Source organism: Harpegnathos saltator, unplaced genomic scaffold (assembly GCF_003227715.2).
Source record: "Harpegnathos saltator strain DR-91 unplaced genomic scaffold, Hsal_v8.6 scaffold61, whole genome shotgun sequence".
Classification (NCBI taxonomy): domain Eukaryota; kingdom Metazoa; phylum Arthropoda; class Insecta; order Hymenoptera; family Formicidae; genus Harpegnathos; species Harpegnathos saltator.
The window spans coordinates 1009157-1030683 of record NW_020230438.1 but is presented as its reverse complement, the minus strand read 5'-3'; the positions used below and the strand labels follow the sequence as shown (position 1 = coordinate 1030683).

Below are 21527 nucleotides of genomic sequence, written 5' to 3'. Positions count from 1 at the left end.
GGGACGCGAAGGGCGGGGGGAACGCGTTCTCACTCTCTGCACAGCGAGTGAAATAATCTTGCCGATCTGGGCGCGCAGCTCTCGCCAATATTCGCCCGGGTTCGCTCCCTTTCCCGTCCTCCTTCTCCCCCCCCTCCCGCCCCTCCGCTGGCAGCGTTCGGCTGCTCTCGTCCGTTTCCTGCGAACCCGTCGACTTTTATCGGTACGTCGTGGCGTCGCGTTTCCATCCCGGAGTAACAAGTTTCACGGACCAATGGATCTGCAGTCGAAATTAAATTGCGCTCCGGGGAGGGTTGACGATTACTCACTTTCTGCGCGATACTCCGCGCGCGACCGTCGCCTGTCGATAATTGAGTATCGGTTTTTCCACGGTAATGACGGCGGCCTGGAGCAGCGTGTGCCGCCGAATAATTATGCCTGCAACGAGTCCACGAGTCTCGCGTAATTCGATCGACGTCCCGCCGCCCCCTCCCCCCTGCCTGCGGATCGAGAAAGAATCCCGCGCAGAACGCTTTGTCCGGCCGCGAGGATTCGCGAGCAGAAAAATAGAACGTACATCGAGAGAGAGAGAGAGAGAGAGGGAGAGCAGCGCTCTCGACACGCGCTGGGACTTCAAACGACGTCGTCGAGTGTAACTTTGCGGTGTTATTTGACGTCCCATTAAAAATTGTCGCGACAGATCGCAGAGAGGGGTCGTTCGGGGGGCAGTTGATCGACAGGCAGTCGCCGAGCCGGCGCGCTTTAACTTTAATCGCAATCGAGCTTTTATCGAGACACACGCGCGTTATCGTTGCTATCGTCGTCATCGGCGATAGCACTCCGACGACGACGACGGCACTTGTTGCTCGTTTATAGTTTTCGCGCAAGCGATTGTTCGAAGCGAGCACCGACGGAGAAGACGCGTATCCAGAGCGTGAAGCGCTTGTTTCCGTCTCGCGCGGGGACGCGCCGTCGCTTCGCGCTATTCCGCAAACCGCATTAATACGACAGTCGCGATCGCGAGCACGACGCTCGCATTCGACGAAATTGCGGTGCAATTTTCTTTTAGAACAATACACTCCCTCGGACGCGACATTATTGATATTACCGCGCTCGCGTATTCCCGCAATCCGACCGCAAAACGTCCGCGATGCGACCGAATCGGCATTTTTTTTTCTTTACACCGCAAGCAGCCGGCCGTTAAATTGGCCGCGGCGGTAAATTACGGGCGAAATTATAGGCAAGAAGTCTCCTTCGGGCTTGAATCACCGCGCGAGCATCGCGATAAAAATAGTCCAGAGAGAGAAAGAGGGGGCAGGTGGAATCGTCTCTCCCTCTTTTTATCCGTAACGATAATACACAACGTCAGTTTTGAAACTTTACGAACGCGCCGGCCCGTCCTGCGAGCAACACGAGCAAGGCAAGGCCTCGTGAAGAATCCGCGCGCCATCGCCAAATTCGCACGAGTCATTCTTCATTTTCACCTTCCTCGATTTTACATCTTCATCTTTGTCCGATTATAATCGCGTCCAATTGTCTACAGGGATAATTTCGCGAGGACGACGAGGACGCGCGCAACGTTTACATGTAAATCGTTTACAATCGAGCTCATGTGAGATCCAGTTCGCTCAGTAATTGCCCAACGAGACCGTCGAGAACGTCCCCTTCCCCTCTCCCCGTCCTCTTTCGGCGTCCCTTCCGGCTTTTAGGACTTTATTTTCCGCGAGCCGAGTGCGCCGCCGATCGCGCACCGTAAGAACGTAAGCATTTCGCCGAGGGCTTTTGTCTCGTCGGCTCTTTGTTTCCCGTCAACGAATGTCTCTCGGCGGGTCAATGAATCGGCCCGCCGCGCCGCGTCGCGTCGTCGCGCCGCCGCGTTCCCGATGCATCGAACGAGACGCATTTCCACCGGCGGCGCGGCGCGGCGCATTGTTCGAGAGTTTGCGACTTCGTGCCGACACGGAGCCCGCCATCGCGCGCGCACCTGCGTGCGCGTTTGTCATTTGCGCGCAGCACAATGTGGAAAATAAATTGACTCGGTGGAAGGAAGAGAGAGAGAGGAACGCCCAGGGCGGCGGGAAAAAATCGTCGTCACAGGCGGATGCGGATGGGGGGCGGAGGGGAGGGGGTTGTTGCAGGGTGGTGGGTTCACGCGACAATTTTACATCGAACCGAGATTTTTAACCGCGCATTAGTCGCGTGTTATCACCGCGTGTTATATTCGCAGCTGTCCGCAGCTGCGAGATGACGAGTGTAACGAAACAGTCGTGTCTCTTTCTTGCGCGACGGATTGCGCCGAGGAATGCCGGATAATATTTACGGCGCAGTCGGACAGAGTTGATCGCTTCGTGAGTACTTCGACCGCTCTAACGACGCGCGCGCGCGTGCGCGTGCGTGCGTGCGTGCCTGTGTGCGTTAATAAGAACGGCGTTGCGTAGGTGCTCACGCTCGCGTGGAATTCGTCCGGCGAGACTCCGCTCGTGGACATTGACGTAATCGTGCCCCAGTTGCGCGTTATTACGCAAACGTGTTGTTGTCGAATCGCGGCTGCATCTTTCTCCCGTTGTATGCCCGACAAGTGCGCGGCCGAGAGAGAGAGAGAGAGAGAGAGAGAGAGAGAGGGAGAGAGAGAGAGGGAGGTCGATTCGTCACTCGCTCTCGCGAGTTCTCTCTCGTCTCTTTGTCCACGTCGCGATCTCTCGACACTTGCGCCATTGCGACAGAGAGGCATCCTGCTTCTCACGGGCGACCTCGGCGCGTTGACTCGCTCGAACGAGTCAACGACAGAGAGGGAGAGAGAGAGAGAGGGGAAGGACATGGAAATGACGATGATCAATGTAAACCCTCTGCCCGCTATAATCGCGCGTTCTTCTTTGGTTTCAGGAGATGATGGTGCCACTCACGCCTCTGACGGCGATCGCGCAGACACCGCGGAAGGAGCTCCAAGAGTCCAAGTTCTCCTTCACCCTTCCGCCGAGGGTAAGAATCGATCGATTTATTATTTATGTACTCTCGTCTTATTAGCCGGCGCGTTTATCGCGCGGATGAAAATGGCAAACGGCGGCGGCGGGGTGTGCGTTCGCCACGCTGAAAGAGAGCTCTGACATTCACGGCTTCGTGAATTTTCTCTCGTCGCTGGCCGCGACCGATAATCCCATAATCTACGCCTTCGCGACACTCGGCGTCTAAAAGTAATCTCTTCCTCTGGCGCGCGCGCGTGTGTGTGTGTGAGAGAAACGCGATAAAATACGCGAGCGGGCGAAAACAGGCGGAGACGCCGCGCCGGAGAGCGAGGGATTCGGAAGATAAAAATAAGCGTTTTATTCGATATGAACGAAGCGCGCCGAGGCAAAGTATCGAAATTATCGCGGGCGCGCGCGGCAACGATGAACACACACACACACACACACACACACACACACGCACACACACGCACACGTTCGCACCGATCGCCGGCGACGCGTTTCGAATAATTCGGAGGACTAACACTGCGGCGGCCGGGCGCTGAGTACGTGTTCTCGATGACCACAGCGATCATCGGTGTGACAATTGATAGCTACGCTCCGACGAGTATGGCTCGTGGTTGAAAGCGAGCCAAGCATGCTCGTTACACTCGTGAGAACGTTTCAATCCGAGGGCTTCGTTATCGAGAACGCGCGCGCGCATGAGAGCGAGCGTCGGCCGCGCGATAGACAAGCCGGATTTTTCGCGAGAACTGAGCGCGAAACGCGAGATTGACTTTTCGCGCGCTCGCCGCCGCGTCGGCCGCGCGAAACGCGCGTCTCCCGTGAAACGCGCGCGATAACTCGCGAGCGCGATATCGATCGCCGTAGCGACATTTCGGATTGTGTCGTTCGTGCCACTTGGCACGGTGTCAAGCTTTCGTTCGTGCGATTGTGTGCGTGTCGCGCGCGAACGCACGTAGCCCCGTGCGTGTGCGAACGACAGCTGGTTGCGTCGTGAGAGGGAGAGAGAGAGAGAGAGAGAGAGAGGAGCGTCGCGTAACGTCTTATTTACGCGAATTAGCATTTTACGAGTCGGAGATGCGAGCGCTAATCTCGCGTTAAATCGCGACGATAACAATGATGTACCGCGTAGATTCGCGATAACGCTCTCTCGCAGAGGTGCGAGCGAGAAACATCCGCGCGCGCGCGTTTATTAGCTCCGGAGTTGCCGCCGCGCACGAAGAAGATAAGGCGTCGTGTCTAATTGGTCGCGTGCGTAGCACGTTTAATCGCGCGCGTCTTACAACTCCGGCGTGGTGTATTGCTGTTCAATTTAAATTCGGACAACGCGACCCAACGCGGATTCGGACGCGCCATTTTCAAGCACCGCCGCGAAATGATTGGTTTCGACACGTTTGCCGCGCGCGCGCGCGCGCGCGCGTTCGATCGATCGTCTAATTGATTATTGGAATTAACAGTCGGCTCTCGCAGTCGTTGAAACACGGGGGGTCCCCTCGCCATTTTGAAACGTTTGATACCGACAGGCGAGTAATTCCGGAGCGATAATGTCGGGCGAATGGGAAATGTCTCGGATCGCATTAATTCGAGCTAGGTCTCGTGCTACTTGGCAGCGTATCAAGCGTTCGCCGCTCTCAAAAGCTGCAGCAGCGGCCATAACGCCGCCGACGGCCGGCAGGCAGGCAGGGTCGACGACAGGGTTGGAGCAGGTCGGGCGAAGAAAGAGAGAAAGAGAGAAAGAGAGAGAGAGAGAGAGTGAGAGGAGGGCTCGTAAAAGCACCGGTTTAATTCGGGGTGTTCTTCTTAGCCGACGTCCTTTATGCGGTGACACTTGTCTGACGTTGAAAACTGTCCGCAGCTTGACCGCTTTGCGCGCGTCTGTGCGAGCGCGCAAAGCGGCCAAAGTTAATCCGAGCGCGCGGACCGGTAAATACCACCGCGATATAATATCGATTCAAAGAGAGATCGTCGTCTGCTGCGTCGTTAGCGCCGGCCATCGTCTTTTGCAAGTCGCGTTCGCGACTTTTATTTCGTAACGATCGCCCGGTGAGAAACGCGAGAAGATCCGCGTCGAGTCTATTTTTAAGGGAGGAGGAAAGGAAAAAGAAGAAAAACAAAGGAGCGCGCCGCACATTTTTTTTAAATTATTTCACGGAACATTTGCGTCGAATCTATCTTGCCGGGCGAGGAAGGGCACCACGTCTTGGATTGATCGCCGCGAGAGAGAAGATCGCGCGGGCATAAACGCGATGGGGACTCCTCGTCGTCATCGAAACCGGCGCGGTCGGTCGATATTAATCGGGCAAAAATCAGCCGACAGCCTCGCCGCCGATTTCGCCTCTAATTTATGCGCGTTATTTGTCAGTCGATCTCTCTCTCTCTCTCTCTCTCTCTCTCTCTCTCGGCCTCGCGCACTTTTATCGGCGCGACTTTCGTCGCGCGACTCTGCGCGCGCGTCCGTCGCTTGTCACGCCGCATCGATCTACGACGAAGCGTTAGCGACCGCATTGCGTATTATGAATCCGTTTCCCCCTCGTCCCCCCGCCTCCCCTCTCCCGCCGCTCGCTGCCGTTTTCCGGCCGCGCGGACGAAACCGCGGGTGGTTGATCGTCGGGGAGAAAGAGCGCGGGGGAAAAAGCTTGGCGTGAGAGACGAGAGACAGCGGGACGAGGGAGGGAGGGAGGGAGGGAGGGGGGCAGGAGGGAGGCACAGAGAGAGAGGAGACGGAACGCGAAATCGGCCTCGTAAAAGTGGATTAATTCGGACCGCCGTATATATACCGCGTCTCTCTCCGGCGCGGCGCGGGGATCTTTTTTGCGCGAGTAAATTGTAATAACGGCCGAATGCGAAATCGCTGCCGGCGTTTCCCCCTGTCGGGAACGTCGCGAGAATTACTCGCGGACTTAACGGAGTGAAATAGCGCGGTCCGTTCTCGCGGAATTGTAGCGCCGGCATCGGTCGATATCGCCTCTCTCGCAGATGAGAGGGAATCGCGTGTTGCGCGTTAACAGCCGGCGTTTTGCGCGCGATGCGATCGCCGTTGAACGATCTCAAGCAGGTGAGCGAAGGAGGCGGCGGCGTCGTCGTCGTCGTCGTCGTCTCTTCGTCGGCTGCCACTCGCGCGACACGTCGCACTCTCGACAGTGGTTCAATGGCGTTCGTCAGAGCGGCGGTTCATCAGAGGTGCGACGGCGATTTTTTGAAAGTGGTTCGATGACGGACGACGCCATGCCCGACTAGAAATCTATCCCATGGTCCTGATCAGGTTAACCTCATTCGGACACCAGGTCCCAATAAGGTAATACTATCGGGTCCTAGTAAGTCAGGTAACGCAGCATGGATATCTGGACCCTAGTAAGGATTCATAGTCAGGTTCTTATTGAGTTACCTTATGGAATCTTTATTAGTTTTTTTTTCTTTTTTTTCGAATTATGGCTCGCCAAATGATTGCTCGCCACGACTATATTGGATGATGACATTAGAAATAAGAAATGACACGTTGCAAATTCTTTCATGTCATTTCCAAGTAAAAAGATATTTGCATGAAATAATACTTTAGATCGCTCGAGCATACTTGTAAAATGTTTCGGAAAAGAAACATAAAATGAATATTATAAGAGAAACATAAAATGAATATCATAAGATCATAAAGTATCGCAAGACATAAAGTAGCGTTAAAGAGAAAAGTCACGTTAATTTTACAGCTATCTATTGACTGCTGAGAAAAGGATAGTTTCTATAGCATTTTACAAATATATTCAAGTGATCTGAAGTGTTTCTTCAATGCAAACATCTTTATATTTGGAAACGACACCCAAAAATTGTTTCGTTGAAACGTTGATGATGCAAATCATATTAGATACAATGAATGAGATCCCGGCAAGGACCTGATTAACCGGACCATATTATATCATACATTAAGGTCCTAATGAGGTGGACCCAATCATTGTAACCTTATAAAGGTCTTCCTTACTCATTCGTCGTTAGAACATTACAAGGACTGACTTACCTAGTATTACCTTTCGTTCACCCTGTTAGGTTTTTATCAATGTTAGGTGAACCTGATCAAAATTTCTCGCGGTCGGGTGGCGGCGCGCAGGCGCTTTCACACCACCACCATCATACCTCGACGAACTGTCGGCGGACCTCATCGAGCAACTATCTGACCACTTTCGAACGGCGAGCGAGCGCTCCGTGGTGTCATTTGTTTCGACTTAGAGCCCGCGTCCCGCTTAATTACCCGCGTCTGGCTGTACACTCGCTCGTCCACTGTACAACCGCCTTTAACTGTGTCTGCATTGTAATGGCGATAACGCGCGTATCGCTGCGTTAATAGCGCGTCCGCCGCGCCGGCGGCTGTCGTTAATTCGAGTTTATTACACACGCGTCACCAGGTGTATTTACGGCGCGAGGAAGAGACGCGCGCGTTCGCTTTTATCCGCGGCGCGGCAGTCGCCCGGACGGAAACGACGACGACGACGACGACGTCGTCGCTTCGCTGCCGCGGCTCGAAGACCGCCGAGTGCGAAACCGCGCGATAAATTTCCATTATGCCCGGCGGGGTGGGTTGGCGGGCGGGACGGCCGGGGGCGGGGGAGTCTCGTTGTAAATTACTCGATGCGGAAACAAGTAGCGGAGAGACAAAGTATACACTCGCGCGGTGCGGCACCCTTTACTAATTTCCCCGGATCCGTTTAATTTGCCGACACCACCTCCGCCCCGGCTCCTTCGTCCTTTCGCGGCTTCAGCAGCCTCGAATCTTCGGCGTTAGGCGCCATAAATCGCGAAATGCGCCCGCGGATTACGTCCGCCAACGCGGACTCGCGTGCGCGTGCGAGCGGAATTTTCCGGAAACTGCCGCCGCCGCCGCCGCGCCGATCCGGCGGCTCCGATAACACGTGGAACGTAGTAAATTCCGCCAGAAACGACAAACCGAGTCGTCCGAGACAGAAACGTCCCCGCGCTCCGTCGTCGATCGGCTAGCGATAAGCCGAGCGCGATCGCGCGAGTCGCTCGCGTGCGCATGCGAGCCGGGAGTTCCCCCGGGGTCACGCGCGTGGAAAATGCACTCGCGAGTCGCCAATGAGAATGTTTTCTGTTGCAGTTGCCGGACTTCAACACGATGGAGCTGCACAAACAACGTGAGTAAAACTTTTTTTTCTACCCACCTTTTCAACTTTCCGCCCGGCATCGCGTCGGAGAAGACGCGGATGGATCGCCAGTGAATGAAATATGTGCGATCGGCATTGAGAATGCATCAACGAGCATTTCGGCGAGTGTTACCTCTCCGCATGTCTTGCAACATGGCGCCGTAATGAGCGCTCTGGCGCGTCCGTGCAATCAGCACGCGCGCGTCCGCGTTATTCTTGCCCTCGTGCGAAATTGCCAGTTATGCGCGTCTCGGAATCATTAACGATTGTTGCAACGCGTTACCGCAAACCGGACGGGCAAGAAGTTCTACGGCCGACTTTATATTTTCACAGCTCCCAAGTTTTATCCGACGCTCTCGGCGCTCGGCCCGAGAGAGAGAGAGAGAGAGAGAGAGAGAGAGAGAGAGAGAGAGAGAGAGAGAGAGAGAGCAAGGATATTTCATATTTACCGCGACGATAATTTCTCTCGCGATGAAACACGCGCGCGCGTTTATTGTACGGGAATACAAAATATAGGATTAAGCGCGTCGCCGTGGCGAGCATAATTTTCGGAAAGCCGGTCGCGGCCGCGTTTTGACGGCGATTAAAGCGATACCGCGGCGCGCAATATCGCTCGGAACGATGTTTTAAAGTCACGCGGCGTCGCGCACGCTCGAATGGATATTAATCGGCGCGTCTGTAATTCGCGTATATCGATATATGGCAGTCACGGGTCGATGCGAACGGGCTTGCACGCTATATATCCGCTTAACGAAATGTTTTCGAGAGGAAAAAAAGAGAGAGAGAAAACAGAGAGAGAGAGAGAGAGAGAGAGAGAGAGAGAGAGAGAGAACATCCGCAGACGCGGCGAAGCGAGCGACAACGCCGAGCGGCGTAAAAACCTGTGGATTCGCCCGCGTATGTGCACACACGAATCCGCAAAAACCCCCCGCGATCGTCGATTTTGCGGGCACGATTTCATGAATCAACCATCCGTCTGTCCGTCCGTCCGTTCGTTCGTTCGTTCGTTCGTTCGTTCGTTCGTTCGTTCGTTCGGCCGCACGAAATGCGCGGTTGTTTATCGGCTCGCGCGACTCATTATTTATCGCGGACTCGCGCTCGTATCTGCTCGCGCTTAATACCGTTATCAGACTTTTTCCTTCTCTTTTCCTCGCTTCTTTTTGTCGGCCATGCCAGCGAAGATGCGTTTTCACGAGCTACCTCGCTCGGGAGAGTTTTTGCACTCGTGATCGCTCGTTTATCGCGCGAGGATTTCAGCCGCGCAACGGCAGTTTCTCTTCCTGCGGTTGTTATTATTATCGTCATCGAGATCATTCGCAAAACGTCATTTTCGGGGAGACCCTCGGGGCGCGCGATTTTTAATATTTTACGAGATAGAGAGAGAGAGAGAGAGAGAGGAGAGAGAGAGAGAGAGAAAACGCGCGCAAACTCTGTCCCGAGTGTACGTTTTGTTCGAGCGCGCCGCGGCTATTTGTCGATGCTCCACGACCCGAGGAGCAATTTTTCGCGTATAAATTGTGTCATCAGGGTAATAACGGAATTTTCACGAGGAGGTGTCTCTCTTCGCGTTAGCGGCTGCCCCGCGACAAACGGCACGCGTGCGCGCACGCGCGCGCGCGAGCGATAAAAGTACAACCGCGGAAACTTGAAAGCGTAATATGCGTTTCGAGCGTTTAAATATTTGACATCTCCTTCTCGCCAAGCCGAGCGGAAGCTTTCCGCCGTAATACTCTTTTGCACGTTAAACCCGACGTTCTTCGTACACACGAAAACCCATGGGACACGTTATTATTGCGCAGTAAGAGCGTACGATGGGGGCAGGAAGGGGAAGGGAGGGGGGAGGGCAAATTAGCGGTACGCCGTTAATACCGTTCGCGCAAATGACCGACACGATTTTTCGTTGAACCGTGCGATCTGTTTACGGCCGAGAATTAATTACAAACCCCGTCGAGCTTCATTCATTACAATGAATAATAAACGAGTGCACTTGTTTAATCGGCGAAATTAATTAGCACGGAATCGATGGTCGCGCGCGCGCGCGCTCGTGTATGGCGTACGTACGCGAGACTAGCTGTGTTGTAACGTGCAGGGGGAGGGGGGTGAAAGTCGAGGCAAATTTTCCACGATCGTCTCTCGCAGCCGCGAGCTCGTACAATTGCTGCAAGAGAGCCACCATAACGGCCAAGGGAGGCAGGGAGGGAGGTAAGGGAGAGGAAAAAAGAATACCTGTGGATTCGTCGATATTCCGGCAGTTCTAAACGAACGGGGCGGAAAGGGTTACCGTTTCATGAATTAACCATTTCGCCCCTGCCCCACCCCTCGTCGTTTCCTACCCGATGCTCGAATACAGTGGCCACTTTACAACGGCTATTATCGGGGTTACAACCACCACCACTACCATCGCCGCCGCCGCCGCCGCCGTCGCCTCTCCGCCTGCACCGCCACCCCCGCGCCGCGATCGGCGGTCGGGCGGGACGGATTTGCTTCTCGTTGAGTAAATTTGAACTAGCTCGCCGCGATAAGCCTATTTCGCGCCCCTTACGCGTAATGCGCATTGTGCGAAAATCGCGACTCGAAAGGGTTGCCGAAACGCGGCATTGTGCGGCAACGTTGAGAGATGGGACGCTTTGTCTCTGTGTCTCTCTCTCTCTCTCTCTCTCTCTCTCTCTCTCTCTCTCTCTCTCTCTCTTTGTTTTATAAAAGTATAAGTAGAGAAATACATCGTTATCAGGCCATTAACGGCCGCGATTGTTACCCTCCGAGGTGGGGAACGGCGCGAATTAGGCAGCCACTGAAAATGGTGTCAACTTTCCAATCGTCGCACGGGGAATGGTCGAGTCGTTCGTACAAAGTCCGAGGACGAGTCGAGTTTTTCGTGATAGTAACGCGCGCGCGCGCGCGTAGTTTACTATTTCGAGCAAGTCTTTCCCCCATCTTGCCCCCTCTCTTTTCTTTTTATTTCGTCATCAGAAATAAAGCAATCAATTGCATTTTATCGCAATTGAAACGCACGGTCGGTCGCCGGGTGTCGGCGGTGGAGATTCCGAAAGGGCGCGGGACATATATATATATATATATATATATATATATACACGCGTCACATCCGCCAACGAGGACGCCCACGCGCGCATCTCTCGCACGGTGGAATTTCGCAGAACGGATATCGCGCAGCACCCGCGGCGCAGTTGCGCGACTTATCAATTTATTTCTCTCCGGAATCGCGAAGGTCGACAGTTGGCCGTTAACGAGCTCCGCTGCATCTTCCGCGAACTGCAACCGGATTCGCCGGAGGACTCATTCGTGCGAATCGCTTCTGAGCGCCACGGGTAAGAGAAGGAGAGGAGATGGAGAAAGAGAGAGAGAGAGAGAGAAAAGAGAGAGGGAATCATCTATAATCGGAAGCGGTCGCGTTCCTTGGGAATAGATTCGACGCGGGAGGTACACACTCTTGGCAGGAAAGTCGGGAAACAGCGCGGCGACCTGACCTTTCGCCGGGACCTGATCGGCAGTTGCTCGTCGTCTCTCTCTCTCTCTCTCTCTCTCTCTCTCTCTCTCTCTCTCTCTCTCTCTCTCTCTTTCCCTCTCCCTCCCTCCCTCTCTTCTTTCCCTGCTTCTCTGGCCCTCTTTCGTCACTTTTTTCTTCTCCGTCACGCTACCGAATATTGATGAGGCGTAACGAGGAACGAGAGCGGGTGCTAAGTCGTGAGGGGAGATTTTTATCAATTTTCCGGAAACGAGGCATTTCCGAGAGATAGCCGTCGCAAATTTTACGCCCGCGAGCAGCAGCCCGCCCACGCGCGGGGCCGCTCTCCCGGCCTGAACTTTCGTATTTCAATCTATCGTCGGGGACAGCCGATGGGCTTTGACCCGGCCTGTACCTTGACGCTCCATTGAGCAAATTAATGAGGACCGCGCGCGACATTATTGAGCCACGCAGGCGCACACGTGTAACATCGTGCTACGTAATACCGTTGTAATATCGTGATCTGTAAGCCCGGCGAACAATATTAACGTTACGCAACGCACATTGCGCAACATTGTATACATATATATATATATATATATATATATATATATATATAAAATTATATATATGACGCCTACGAGGGTCAACGAGGGAGAACGCGCGGAAAACGCCCACACGTGCACGCGAGGATCAATCTTAATTTTTCGCGGAGGCCCTGCGATTAATTCAACGCCCGGTTTTTCGCCCAATTAAAGCCTTCCGCTTTCCCGTCTCCCCCGCCGCCGTCAGGTTCGGAATTTTTTTTATAAAAAAGAAGAGAGAGAGAGAGAGAGAGAGAGAGAATAACACGTGCAAAAAAATTCATCGCAAATCCGCGGACTGTCACAGCGCGCTGCCATGCCGGAGAGAGCGGCCTTGCTCCGAAAGTTCCGAAAAGTTTCTCCTCAATAAATAAGAAACCTCCGCCAGGCGGGCGAAGGACGAGAGAGAGAGAGAGAGAGAGAGGGAGGGAGGGAGGGGACTTGATCCCGCGAAGCGCGTCGCATCTTGATTAACGCGAGAGAGGCGAAGGACTCGAGGTCGGAGCGGGCTGATTAAGAGAGGAAGGGGGCCGTTAAACGCGCCACGGGAGGGGGGGGATAGTTCCGACACGCGTGCAAACCGCCCACGCCCACGTCCGCGCGACGCACGATGCTCTCGTCCACCTGCGCGCACGCGCTGTGAACCTTCTCTGTGTACCGTCTACCTTCGCCCGCTCGAGAATGCGTGTTAATGAGCATGACCGGCGCGACCTTTGACGAATCACCCGACGTCCGGCCACGCGCGCTTCGCGAGCGGGGATGAACGTAACTCGGTCCACCGGCGCAAGTTATCGCGAGGAGTTCTCCTGTGTGAGGAGAAGGAAAGTTGGGAATTATAAAGAGAGAGACGGTCTAACGTCTCCGGATTTCGCGGAATCTGCCGAGAACTCTCTCTCTCTCTCTCTCTCTCGCGTTCCCGACGCGCAAGAGGAAGAGAACTCGAATCGAGCATCCGGTAATCGGTGCCTCCGTGTTGGAGAGATCGGGATTTCCCCCTCGTCTTGGGGAAGCCTCGGGGAGACGAAATCTCCCTCTCTCGCACGGTGGATCGAATTTCCCACGCCGCTGTTTTCATCCTGCCGCGCACTCTGCCGTGTCGCGTGTCGGAGAAGCCGGAGAGGTCGCGATATATCGGCGAATTACGCGCGAATCGTAAAAGCCGAATCGTAATATCCGATAAAAGCGCGTTTTCTCGGCGAATGCGCGCCGCGCGACGAGAACGGGATTACGATGAATTGCGGCCTCCGTGGAGTCATCTCGAAATCCAGGAACGGACGTCGATCAATGTCGCGCGTTGCGCTGCCTCGTGCGCTCGCGAGCTGCCTGATAAAGAGCTTCGGTTTCCGATTCCGTGACGCACTCGCGCGCGTCCACGCACGCTCTGAACGCGGGCAAAGGGCGCGAGCGAGGGGCGAGGGGGGTTGGTCCGTGGCGATCGTGAGCACGAGGGAGTTCTGACGTTGTAACAAATAACCCTCCGTCCTCGCAAGCAAACTTCGCTTCTCTTCGTCCTGCGCAAAGGTCATTCTCCTTTCGCTCCTACTCGCTGTCCTCCTCCTCCCTTCATCTTCTCTGTCGCGCGCCCTTCATCCCTCTTTAACCCCGTCTTTCTCTATTTTCGCTGTCTCTTTGCGCCTTTTTCTCCTCTCCCCCTCCCCCCCCCCTCTCTCTCTCTCTCTCTCTCTCTCTCTCTGGCCCTCTCTCTTCGCTCTCGTCATCCGCAAAACTCTTTCACCCTTCGCGTTTATCCGTCTTCCTCCTCTGTCTTGCTCACTTCCTGGTCTCTCGCAGCCACCCTCCGTCCTCGCTTCCTCCCTTTCTCCATCTCTTTCTATTCCTGCTGTTGCTACTACTGCTGCTGCTGCTGCTGCTGCTGCTGCTACTGCTGTTGCTCTTCCTCCCTCGCCGCGCGGCTTCCGCCGTCCGCGATACGTCGAGTAGAGGATGAGCGAGGGCGATGAGATGAGGAGGTTGGTTGGTTTCCATGGAGACCAACCAGCTTGCACCGGCATCCCGGTGGAACCGCCGACGCGTCTATCGCCGACGCTTTCTCTCTCCCTCTCCCTCCCCCCCTCTCTCTCTCTCTCTCTCTCTCGCGCGCGCGCGCGCGCGCGATCCGATGCGGGACACGGTGGTAACCGGTGCGACGCGACGCGGCAACGAAACCAGACCACACGCGGAATCTGGCGCTTCTGAATTTCATGGGGCGCCGCGGGGATGGCGCCGTCTATTTTCGAACGTTTTGCGGCGGTTATTTCGCCTCTCGGGGAGAGAGATACGTGTTCAGATACGGCATCGCCGTAGTCGCAGGGATCGGTTAACGGATGATGAAAATATTTGGGATTGGCGCGCGTGCACGTAAAAATACAATTCCCTACGCTGTGTTGTATCTTCACCGTGGGTGCCGCGAGTGCGGAGAGTAATTGACCGTTATCCGTCGCGGATAAACGGCTACGGGGGATATTACTGAGTCGCGCGCGCGACTCACGGGTTATCGCCGGAGTGTGCAGATAACGCGCGCGCGGATGTCACGCCGTTTGTCGGACGTCGGAGGATGAATTAACGGGGACGCCGATCGTCCCCACCCCCGATATATCGATCGTTCTTCGATCACGATCACGTGCTTGAAATGCGCAGATCTGCGAATAGAGACCCGCGCGCGCAAGTGTCTCGTCGGGTCGGGGAATAACCGGGAGACATCGTCGCGAAGCCATCGGGGGGAAAGGGTGGTTACCGCGTTTAACTCGCTTGCCCATCATCACTGCGGCGGGGATCGCTTTCCCTCGATTGCGCATCTCCGCCGCATCACTTTCACGAAGACACGTTTTTGCGCGCCCTTCAATCTTTTTCTTCCTCCTCGCGAGCGAGATCATCGAAAGTATATAAGCGCTCTCGAATACCCCCATGGAAGACCTCGTAAATGCGCGTTCACGGATCGCCGTCGCACGTCGAGGGAGCGGGAGAAGGAGATGGAGACAGAAAGAGAGAGAGAGAGAGAGAGAGCCGGTCGGCTCTTCGCTCTTTATAGACTCGTCCGCCGGATGATAATCGTAATAATTATCCAACGGACGCGGAGACGCGTCGTGACGGCTACCGCGACGGGGAATTTCAGGCTTGCGGCAGTAACTCCGCACTGCCACCGTCACCACCGCGCGGCAATTCCCGTAACATTAATTATTGAAATCGCCGTCGGCGCGCAGCGTTCCATCCAACCATCTCCGACCCAGTCCCCCTCCCCCGCCGCCAGCGCCTCTTCCTCTTCCCTTCTCGCGTCATCCTTTCCCACCCTGCAGTTCGCTGCTGCAGTCACCTCGGCCGCGATCTAGAACTTCTCCCCTACCCTGATCTCGCTTATCCTTCGCGAGACCGTCGTCCCTCTCTGCTTCCTCGCCTCTTGCATTTCTCCGTCTCCTCAGCCTCGTTTTCTAGCTCGTAGGAAGTCCCTTGGGCTAACTTCGCCGAGGAGCAACCTAGAGACTGCGCCCGCTTAATATTCAATCACTTGGATCCCGTTTCGCTCTTGCTCTCTTTTCCCCCTTCTCTCTCTCTCTCTCTCTCTCTCTCTCTCTCTCTCTCTCTCTCCCCCTCCCTTCGCCTCTCGCAAACGATCGGGATGACGGGAAGCAACCAAGGTAGATTGACCCTAGTCAGATCCGAGAAGTACTAACAGTATCCCGCTAGATTTTGCTTGTACGATCAGATAGGATATCGTATGTCAGATAGGAGATTTGGCTGCATTTCTCAGGGATGATAAATTGCCTCGCGAAGGCTTCTTGCAGAATTTATGTTCCATTTATGACGTTCCCGCTTTACACTTATTTTCTACTTTATTCAGTGCACAGTCTTCGCGTCGAAGGAGAGAGCGTTTGTGCATTTTGTGATAATTCTCCAGTTGAAATTTTAACTCCACGCTGAAAAGCGATTGTGTGAATTACATTATTAGCACATCGCTTACTGAAGTCAGAAATAAAGATTTAATGTAGAGAGACAGAGAGCGCGCGCGAGAGAGAGAGAGAGAGAGAGAGGGAGGCGGGGGGGGGGGGGGGGGAAGAGAGAGAGTTATGAGATAATGGAATATTAAATAATTCTGGAATAAATACTTCTTCGTGCCTCGGCATGGAGAGAATAAAAGGCAACGGGTGACTATTTATAGAATCAAAGTAGGACATCGGTCTGTACAGAGTTTTACCTTCTTCATGGATCCCTCAAATTAAACGGTATTTGCAGGATTAATGTAGAAACAACATTTCGAGTCGGAAGAACTTGGAGCTCGAACTCGATCGAGCAGTCTAGCGCGGTTTCTCATATCGCTGGCGATCTGTCCGATGCTTCGTTGCGTCGCTCACGTTTTATCGTACCGCTCGAACCGGACATTGTCGGGCTGGTTGTTGCTTTTCCCTTCGTTATTATGTATTTCGCGATGGGAATTCGCGACAAGTCAGAGAAACGCGCGAGACGAGACGACGGCACGACCGTGCGCGCGCATGTGTGTGTGTGTGTGTGTGTACGCGATATACACACGCAAGTGTTTTAAATCAATATTTTGGATGGCTCACGGCGACGCGATTCGAATTTCCGGATGGAAAAACGTTGATTGGCCGACGGGAAAATGTAGCGGAAAATGAACGGCGCGGCCGTATGCTCTTTGTCAAACCGAATTTATCGCGGAAAATGATACATCCGCGTTATCGAAGTCGGTGCAGCCGCCGCCGCCGTCGCCGCCGCCGTCGCTTCGGAATCAAGTTCCACTGCAATTTTTGCGCGACGCGAATTCAAGACGCGATATATATATATATACCGCGACGGCGTGGCACCGCGCGCGAAAACGATCTCGCGGTTGACGCGCTTTGCTCTCTTTCTCTCTCTCTCTCTCTCTCTCTCTCTCTCTCTCTCTCTCTCTCCCCCCCCTCTCTCTTTCTGTCTGTCTTTCTCCTCTCCCTCACCCGCGAGATAACATCTGAAGAGACCGGGTCTCAGATGAAGGGGCCGCGCGTCACGTTCCCGCGCGGAGATGTCGGAATTATCGGCGCGAATAAATCATTGATCTCCATTACACGGTATCTATCATCAATCTAACGTTGTAGCGTTTAATACAGTCGAGCAAATGGTTCCTGCACACAATATCAGATTACGCTGGCATAACTGCTCACTGAACTTCAAGGTAGTTAATCTCTCCCTTCGCTCTCCCCCTTCTCTCTCTCTCTCTCTCTCTCTCTCTCTCTCTCTCTGTCTCTGTCTTTCTCACAGGCAGGGTAATAATTATCGTCCGCTCTGTAATTTAACTTTGATCGGAGCGTACTCTCGCGGAGCGGAAATAGTCGCCGGAGGGGGGAGGAGGAGCGTCGGATGTCACACGCGGAGGGAGAGATTTCGCGGACTGTGCCGAATTTTCGGCGAGCGCTCAAACACACACATATACACACAGGTGTGCAGCTGCATCTCGCGTGTGACGCCCAGTTGGGGACCGTCGTCGCGGATCTGTAACTTACTCCTTCTTGCCAGGCGACTGTCATCGCCGTAACGACGGGGGAGAGATAAGCAAATGCGACGGAATGTGGGCCACAGACCGTCGGGAGCAGAATTTAGTAGATTGCGCGCGCAGCGGTCAATATCGGCAAGGTAGACAGACATCGTCAGGTATCGCGGCGATAATTGTCGTTAATTGCCGTGCGCGAGAGAGCGACAGCAGAGACGCCGCCGTCGCGGTGAGCGATCTGATTATCGCAGGGTTAAGTGCCTTACAAAAACACACGCATCTAATCGGACTTTCTAGCGGCGGACACGTTCGATTAATTCTATCCTCGTTTCGACGCGGACGAATCGCCGAAGTTATTCGGCACAAAGCTACTCGCGCGCGCTCGCCGCGCATTGCAGCCGAGCGAGTGTTGCGTTTCTCCCTCTTTTTTTTTCTCCACCCGTTTTTTTTCCGCGAACTCTTTAATTTAACGATGGTGAGGCGAAAATATAACGGAAAACATCGGCGGTTCCCTCTTTCTCTCTCTCTCTCTCTCTCGAGAGAGAGAGAGAGAGAGAGAGAGAGAGAAAGAGGGAGCCCGATGTCGCGACGGCGACATATTCGTTTCGAGAATTCAGAGAAAACGCGGATGATTTATTCGCTAATACTGCCATTACGCGGCGTAATAGATGGAGAGAGAGAGAAAGAGAGAGAGAGAGAGAGAGAGAGAGAGAGAGAGAGAGAGTTTCCTTTATTTGCGCCGCGGCGCTTATGGAACTCGATAAGAAGGCGCGCGTCGGCGCTGTCGGCGCGTAATAATTTTATTCGACGCTCTGCTCTCGCGTGTTTTTAGACGATCGTCCGGACGAGTGCGCGGCGGCGCGCGGAGCAAGAGGGGGTTGGCGGACGGCGAGAGCGCGATCGCAATCTCACCATGTGAAGGCTATTTGACGTTACACGTGGAGACTCGCTTTAACGGCATTACGCTGATAAGCGGTCTCTCCGCGGGAGATCGTTCAATTCCTACAAATTAAAGCACACCACGGCGCCCCCGGTGGGTCCCCGCCTCCTTTGCCTCCTCTTTCTTCCTCCCCCTTGTCCGCTGACGCGGTCGCGCGAGGCTGATATTTTTATTCAAATTCCTCATCAAGCCTCTCGGTCGCTCGCACAAGTGCGCGCCGCGATGATTACGCGCGCTCGGATAATGGCGTAAAATTGCGCGCGTAGCCAGAGAAAGAGCGAGATACAGAAAGACAGACAGAGAGAGAGAGAGAGAGAGCGAGCGAGATAGAGAGAGAGAGAGAGAGAGAGAGAGAGAGAGAGAGAGAGAGACGCGGCGAGTTTTACAGGAGGCTTCGCGCAGCCAATCTGCCGCTACAATGTATTGACGTAAGTGTGTCGATAAACCGCATCTTGCACTTTGTTATTAAGCCGTAAGTGCACAGTGCGTCGCGCTCGCTGCGCTTTTCGATGATGCGCGCGGCCGCTTTCTTAGGGCGTTCCTGCGAACTGTTTCGCGTTAGATATTCGCGCGCGATACATATCATTGTCCTCGCGAGATTTCGACCCGGCTACGACACCGATCTCTCATCCGCCCTCTTTCTCTCCTTCTCCTCCCCCCTCTCTCCCTCTTCCTCTCCCTTTCTCTCAGCTGTGTATCGTATTGTGCTTTTGCCACCATTTTCCGCACGCTTCAGTGTCGAGAACGGCAGCGCCCGGGAGCGCGTTTCTCTCTGTGAATTTTTTTTTCCTCGCAACGGCAGTTCACGCAGCGGCAGGAGCGTTCCCCGCATGTGACCTGGATTCAAGCGACGCGTTTCGACCGGCGCTTTATCAGATGTCCTTGGCAATCAATCCGGAAAACCAGGTTTCATTTATACGCGATTACGTAAACGCGCAGTCGATGTAATTCGGCTACAAGGTCGGCTACGTCGTCGCCATCGTTTATTTACTTGGTGCAAATGTGTATATATATATATATATATATGTATGTAAAACTATAGAACAAATAGTTTCGATTTATCCTGTATGCCAGAGGTCGACGTCGTTGGGGAACGCCGTCGTCGTAATGAATTGTGAGCGCGGTGCGTCGCTTTGCGCGGAAGTTATATTTAACGCGCTTGAACGCCGGCAATCCGCTGCTATTGCTTGCTCACACGCGCTCGCGCGCGCTCTCTCTCTCTCTCTCTCTCTCTCTCTCTCTCTCCTCCCTCTCCGCCCTCCCTCCTTCCCTCTCGAATACGGCGCGTATAATCGCGCAGAAAATAACGGCGTATCAGCGGCCACCGCGGCGATAACAAACGCGCAAGCGAGCGCGATAACGTATTCGCAACATACACAACACGAGCTCGGCAACGGCGAGCTCGCGAGAACTCGCGAGAGCTCGCGAGAGCGCGGCTGCGGGGCCGGTCGTCAATTATCTCGATTAGCATTTGCATCCGCGTCGTTAACAAATTAAGTATGCGTGTAATCGAGTTATACCCTTTTACCCGTTACTTTTTACAACTTGCGGCCGCGTTTTTGCGCAGCGCAGCGCAGCCAAGATCGGCCAAGATTCGCAGTAAGAGACTGACACCACTCACTTATTTACACGCGCGGCTGCGATACCGCCCTCCCCTCCCCCCAACCTCCCCCGCCCGCCGTCGCCGTCGAAAAATCCGCGATGCGTAATTGCGAACAGCGAGGAGACGCGCGGCGGCAGAATCCATCATCGGGCAACACTTCTCGAGCCACGCCGCTACGGCGCCGTCCCGGCAATCTCCTCCGTGCGCGGCGGGCGAGCCGCTTAATGTCACAATTCCGCCATTAATTAGCATCCTGGTCGCTAACCGCGGATATAAATACCGACCGGAAGACTCCGGGGAAAATACCCGCGCGCGCGCGCGTTATAAATAAACATGCACCCGCATGATTACCGAGGCCACGGCGACGGATGCAACGGGGGGAGGGAGGGGGAGGGGAGGGGGGAGGGCAGAGGAACGGGAGAAGAAGGAAGAATTATACGCGCGCTTGGGGGGTTGGCGCGCGCGACGTAAAAAGTCCACGCGTTCTATGCTAATGTAGCTGTGAAGCAATATATGATAATCGCGCGGTTTTCCTCTTCACTGACGATTACACACGAGAGCATCGAGAGGCTCGATCGATTACAATGGCGTCCCTCCCAAGGCCCCCGTTGCTTCCCCCACCTCGCCCCTTCTCCTCCTTCTCCCTTGGCCTCTTCCTTTTCTCCTTCTCTCGGGCCTTTCGATCCTCCGTCGGTAACACCGCGGGATTCCGTCGCGTCCGCACGCGAAATCGGAGATATCGCACGTGCGTTGTTCCGTGCGAGAGTTTATAAAGTCCGAGCTCTGGAATGCGGCAGGAGGGGAAGCGGCGGTGGTGGAGGCGTGCGATCGTCGGCGAGGAGGATCTTTGATCGTCTTTGATCGTCCGCGGGCATCATAAAGTGCGCGTGCACACGCTGCCTTTACGGGATACCTATGACTCTCTCTCTCTCTCTCGCGCGCGCGCGCGCGCGCGAAGCTATAAGTCGGCGTAAGCACCGCGGATCGTTAGATGTCCATCTCTGTTAACGTGCCCTCCGCGCCCCCCTACGCACCGCCCGAGACCCTTTACGACAATGGCACGTCGCGACGCTCCGGTCTCCCCGTCGCCTCCTCTCTCTTTCTCTCTCTTTCCCTCTGCCGAGCGAACTCTCCCGCGAGCGCCCTTCCGGCAAACGTGGAGAAGGTGTTAAGGCTGCGAGCTCATAAAATATTCATACAAGGGCGGCTCGCTGTTCCAACGGTACACGCCGGCGGAGATCGCGCGAGTACAACCGCGTGAGAGAGAGAGAGAGAGAGAGAGAGAGAGAGAGAGAGAGAGAGAGAGAGAGAGAGAGAGAGAGAGAGAGAGGAAGGTAGCTTTTGCCAATTTGGAAAAGACGTCGCGGTT

At 54.6% G+C, this 21527-nt stretch overlaps 1 protein-coding gene across 6 annotated transcripts in view; it reads left to right on the top strand.

The window, feature by feature from the left end:
- lilli (AF4/FMR2 family member lilliputian) overlaps positions 1–21527 on the top strand; it is a 232719-nt gene that overhangs the window by 159227 nt on the left and 51965 nt on the right. For all 6 annotated transcript variants that reach the window (XM_011140197.2, XM_011140196.2, XM_025304439.1 and 3 more), the window contains 2 exons: positions 2863–2958; positions 8047–8083. In XM_011140197.2, coding sequence (XP_011138499.2) covers positions 2863–2958; positions 8047–8083 — 133 coding nt within the window. The remainder of the gene's footprint in view (positions 1–2862; positions 2959–8046; positions 8084–21527) is intronic.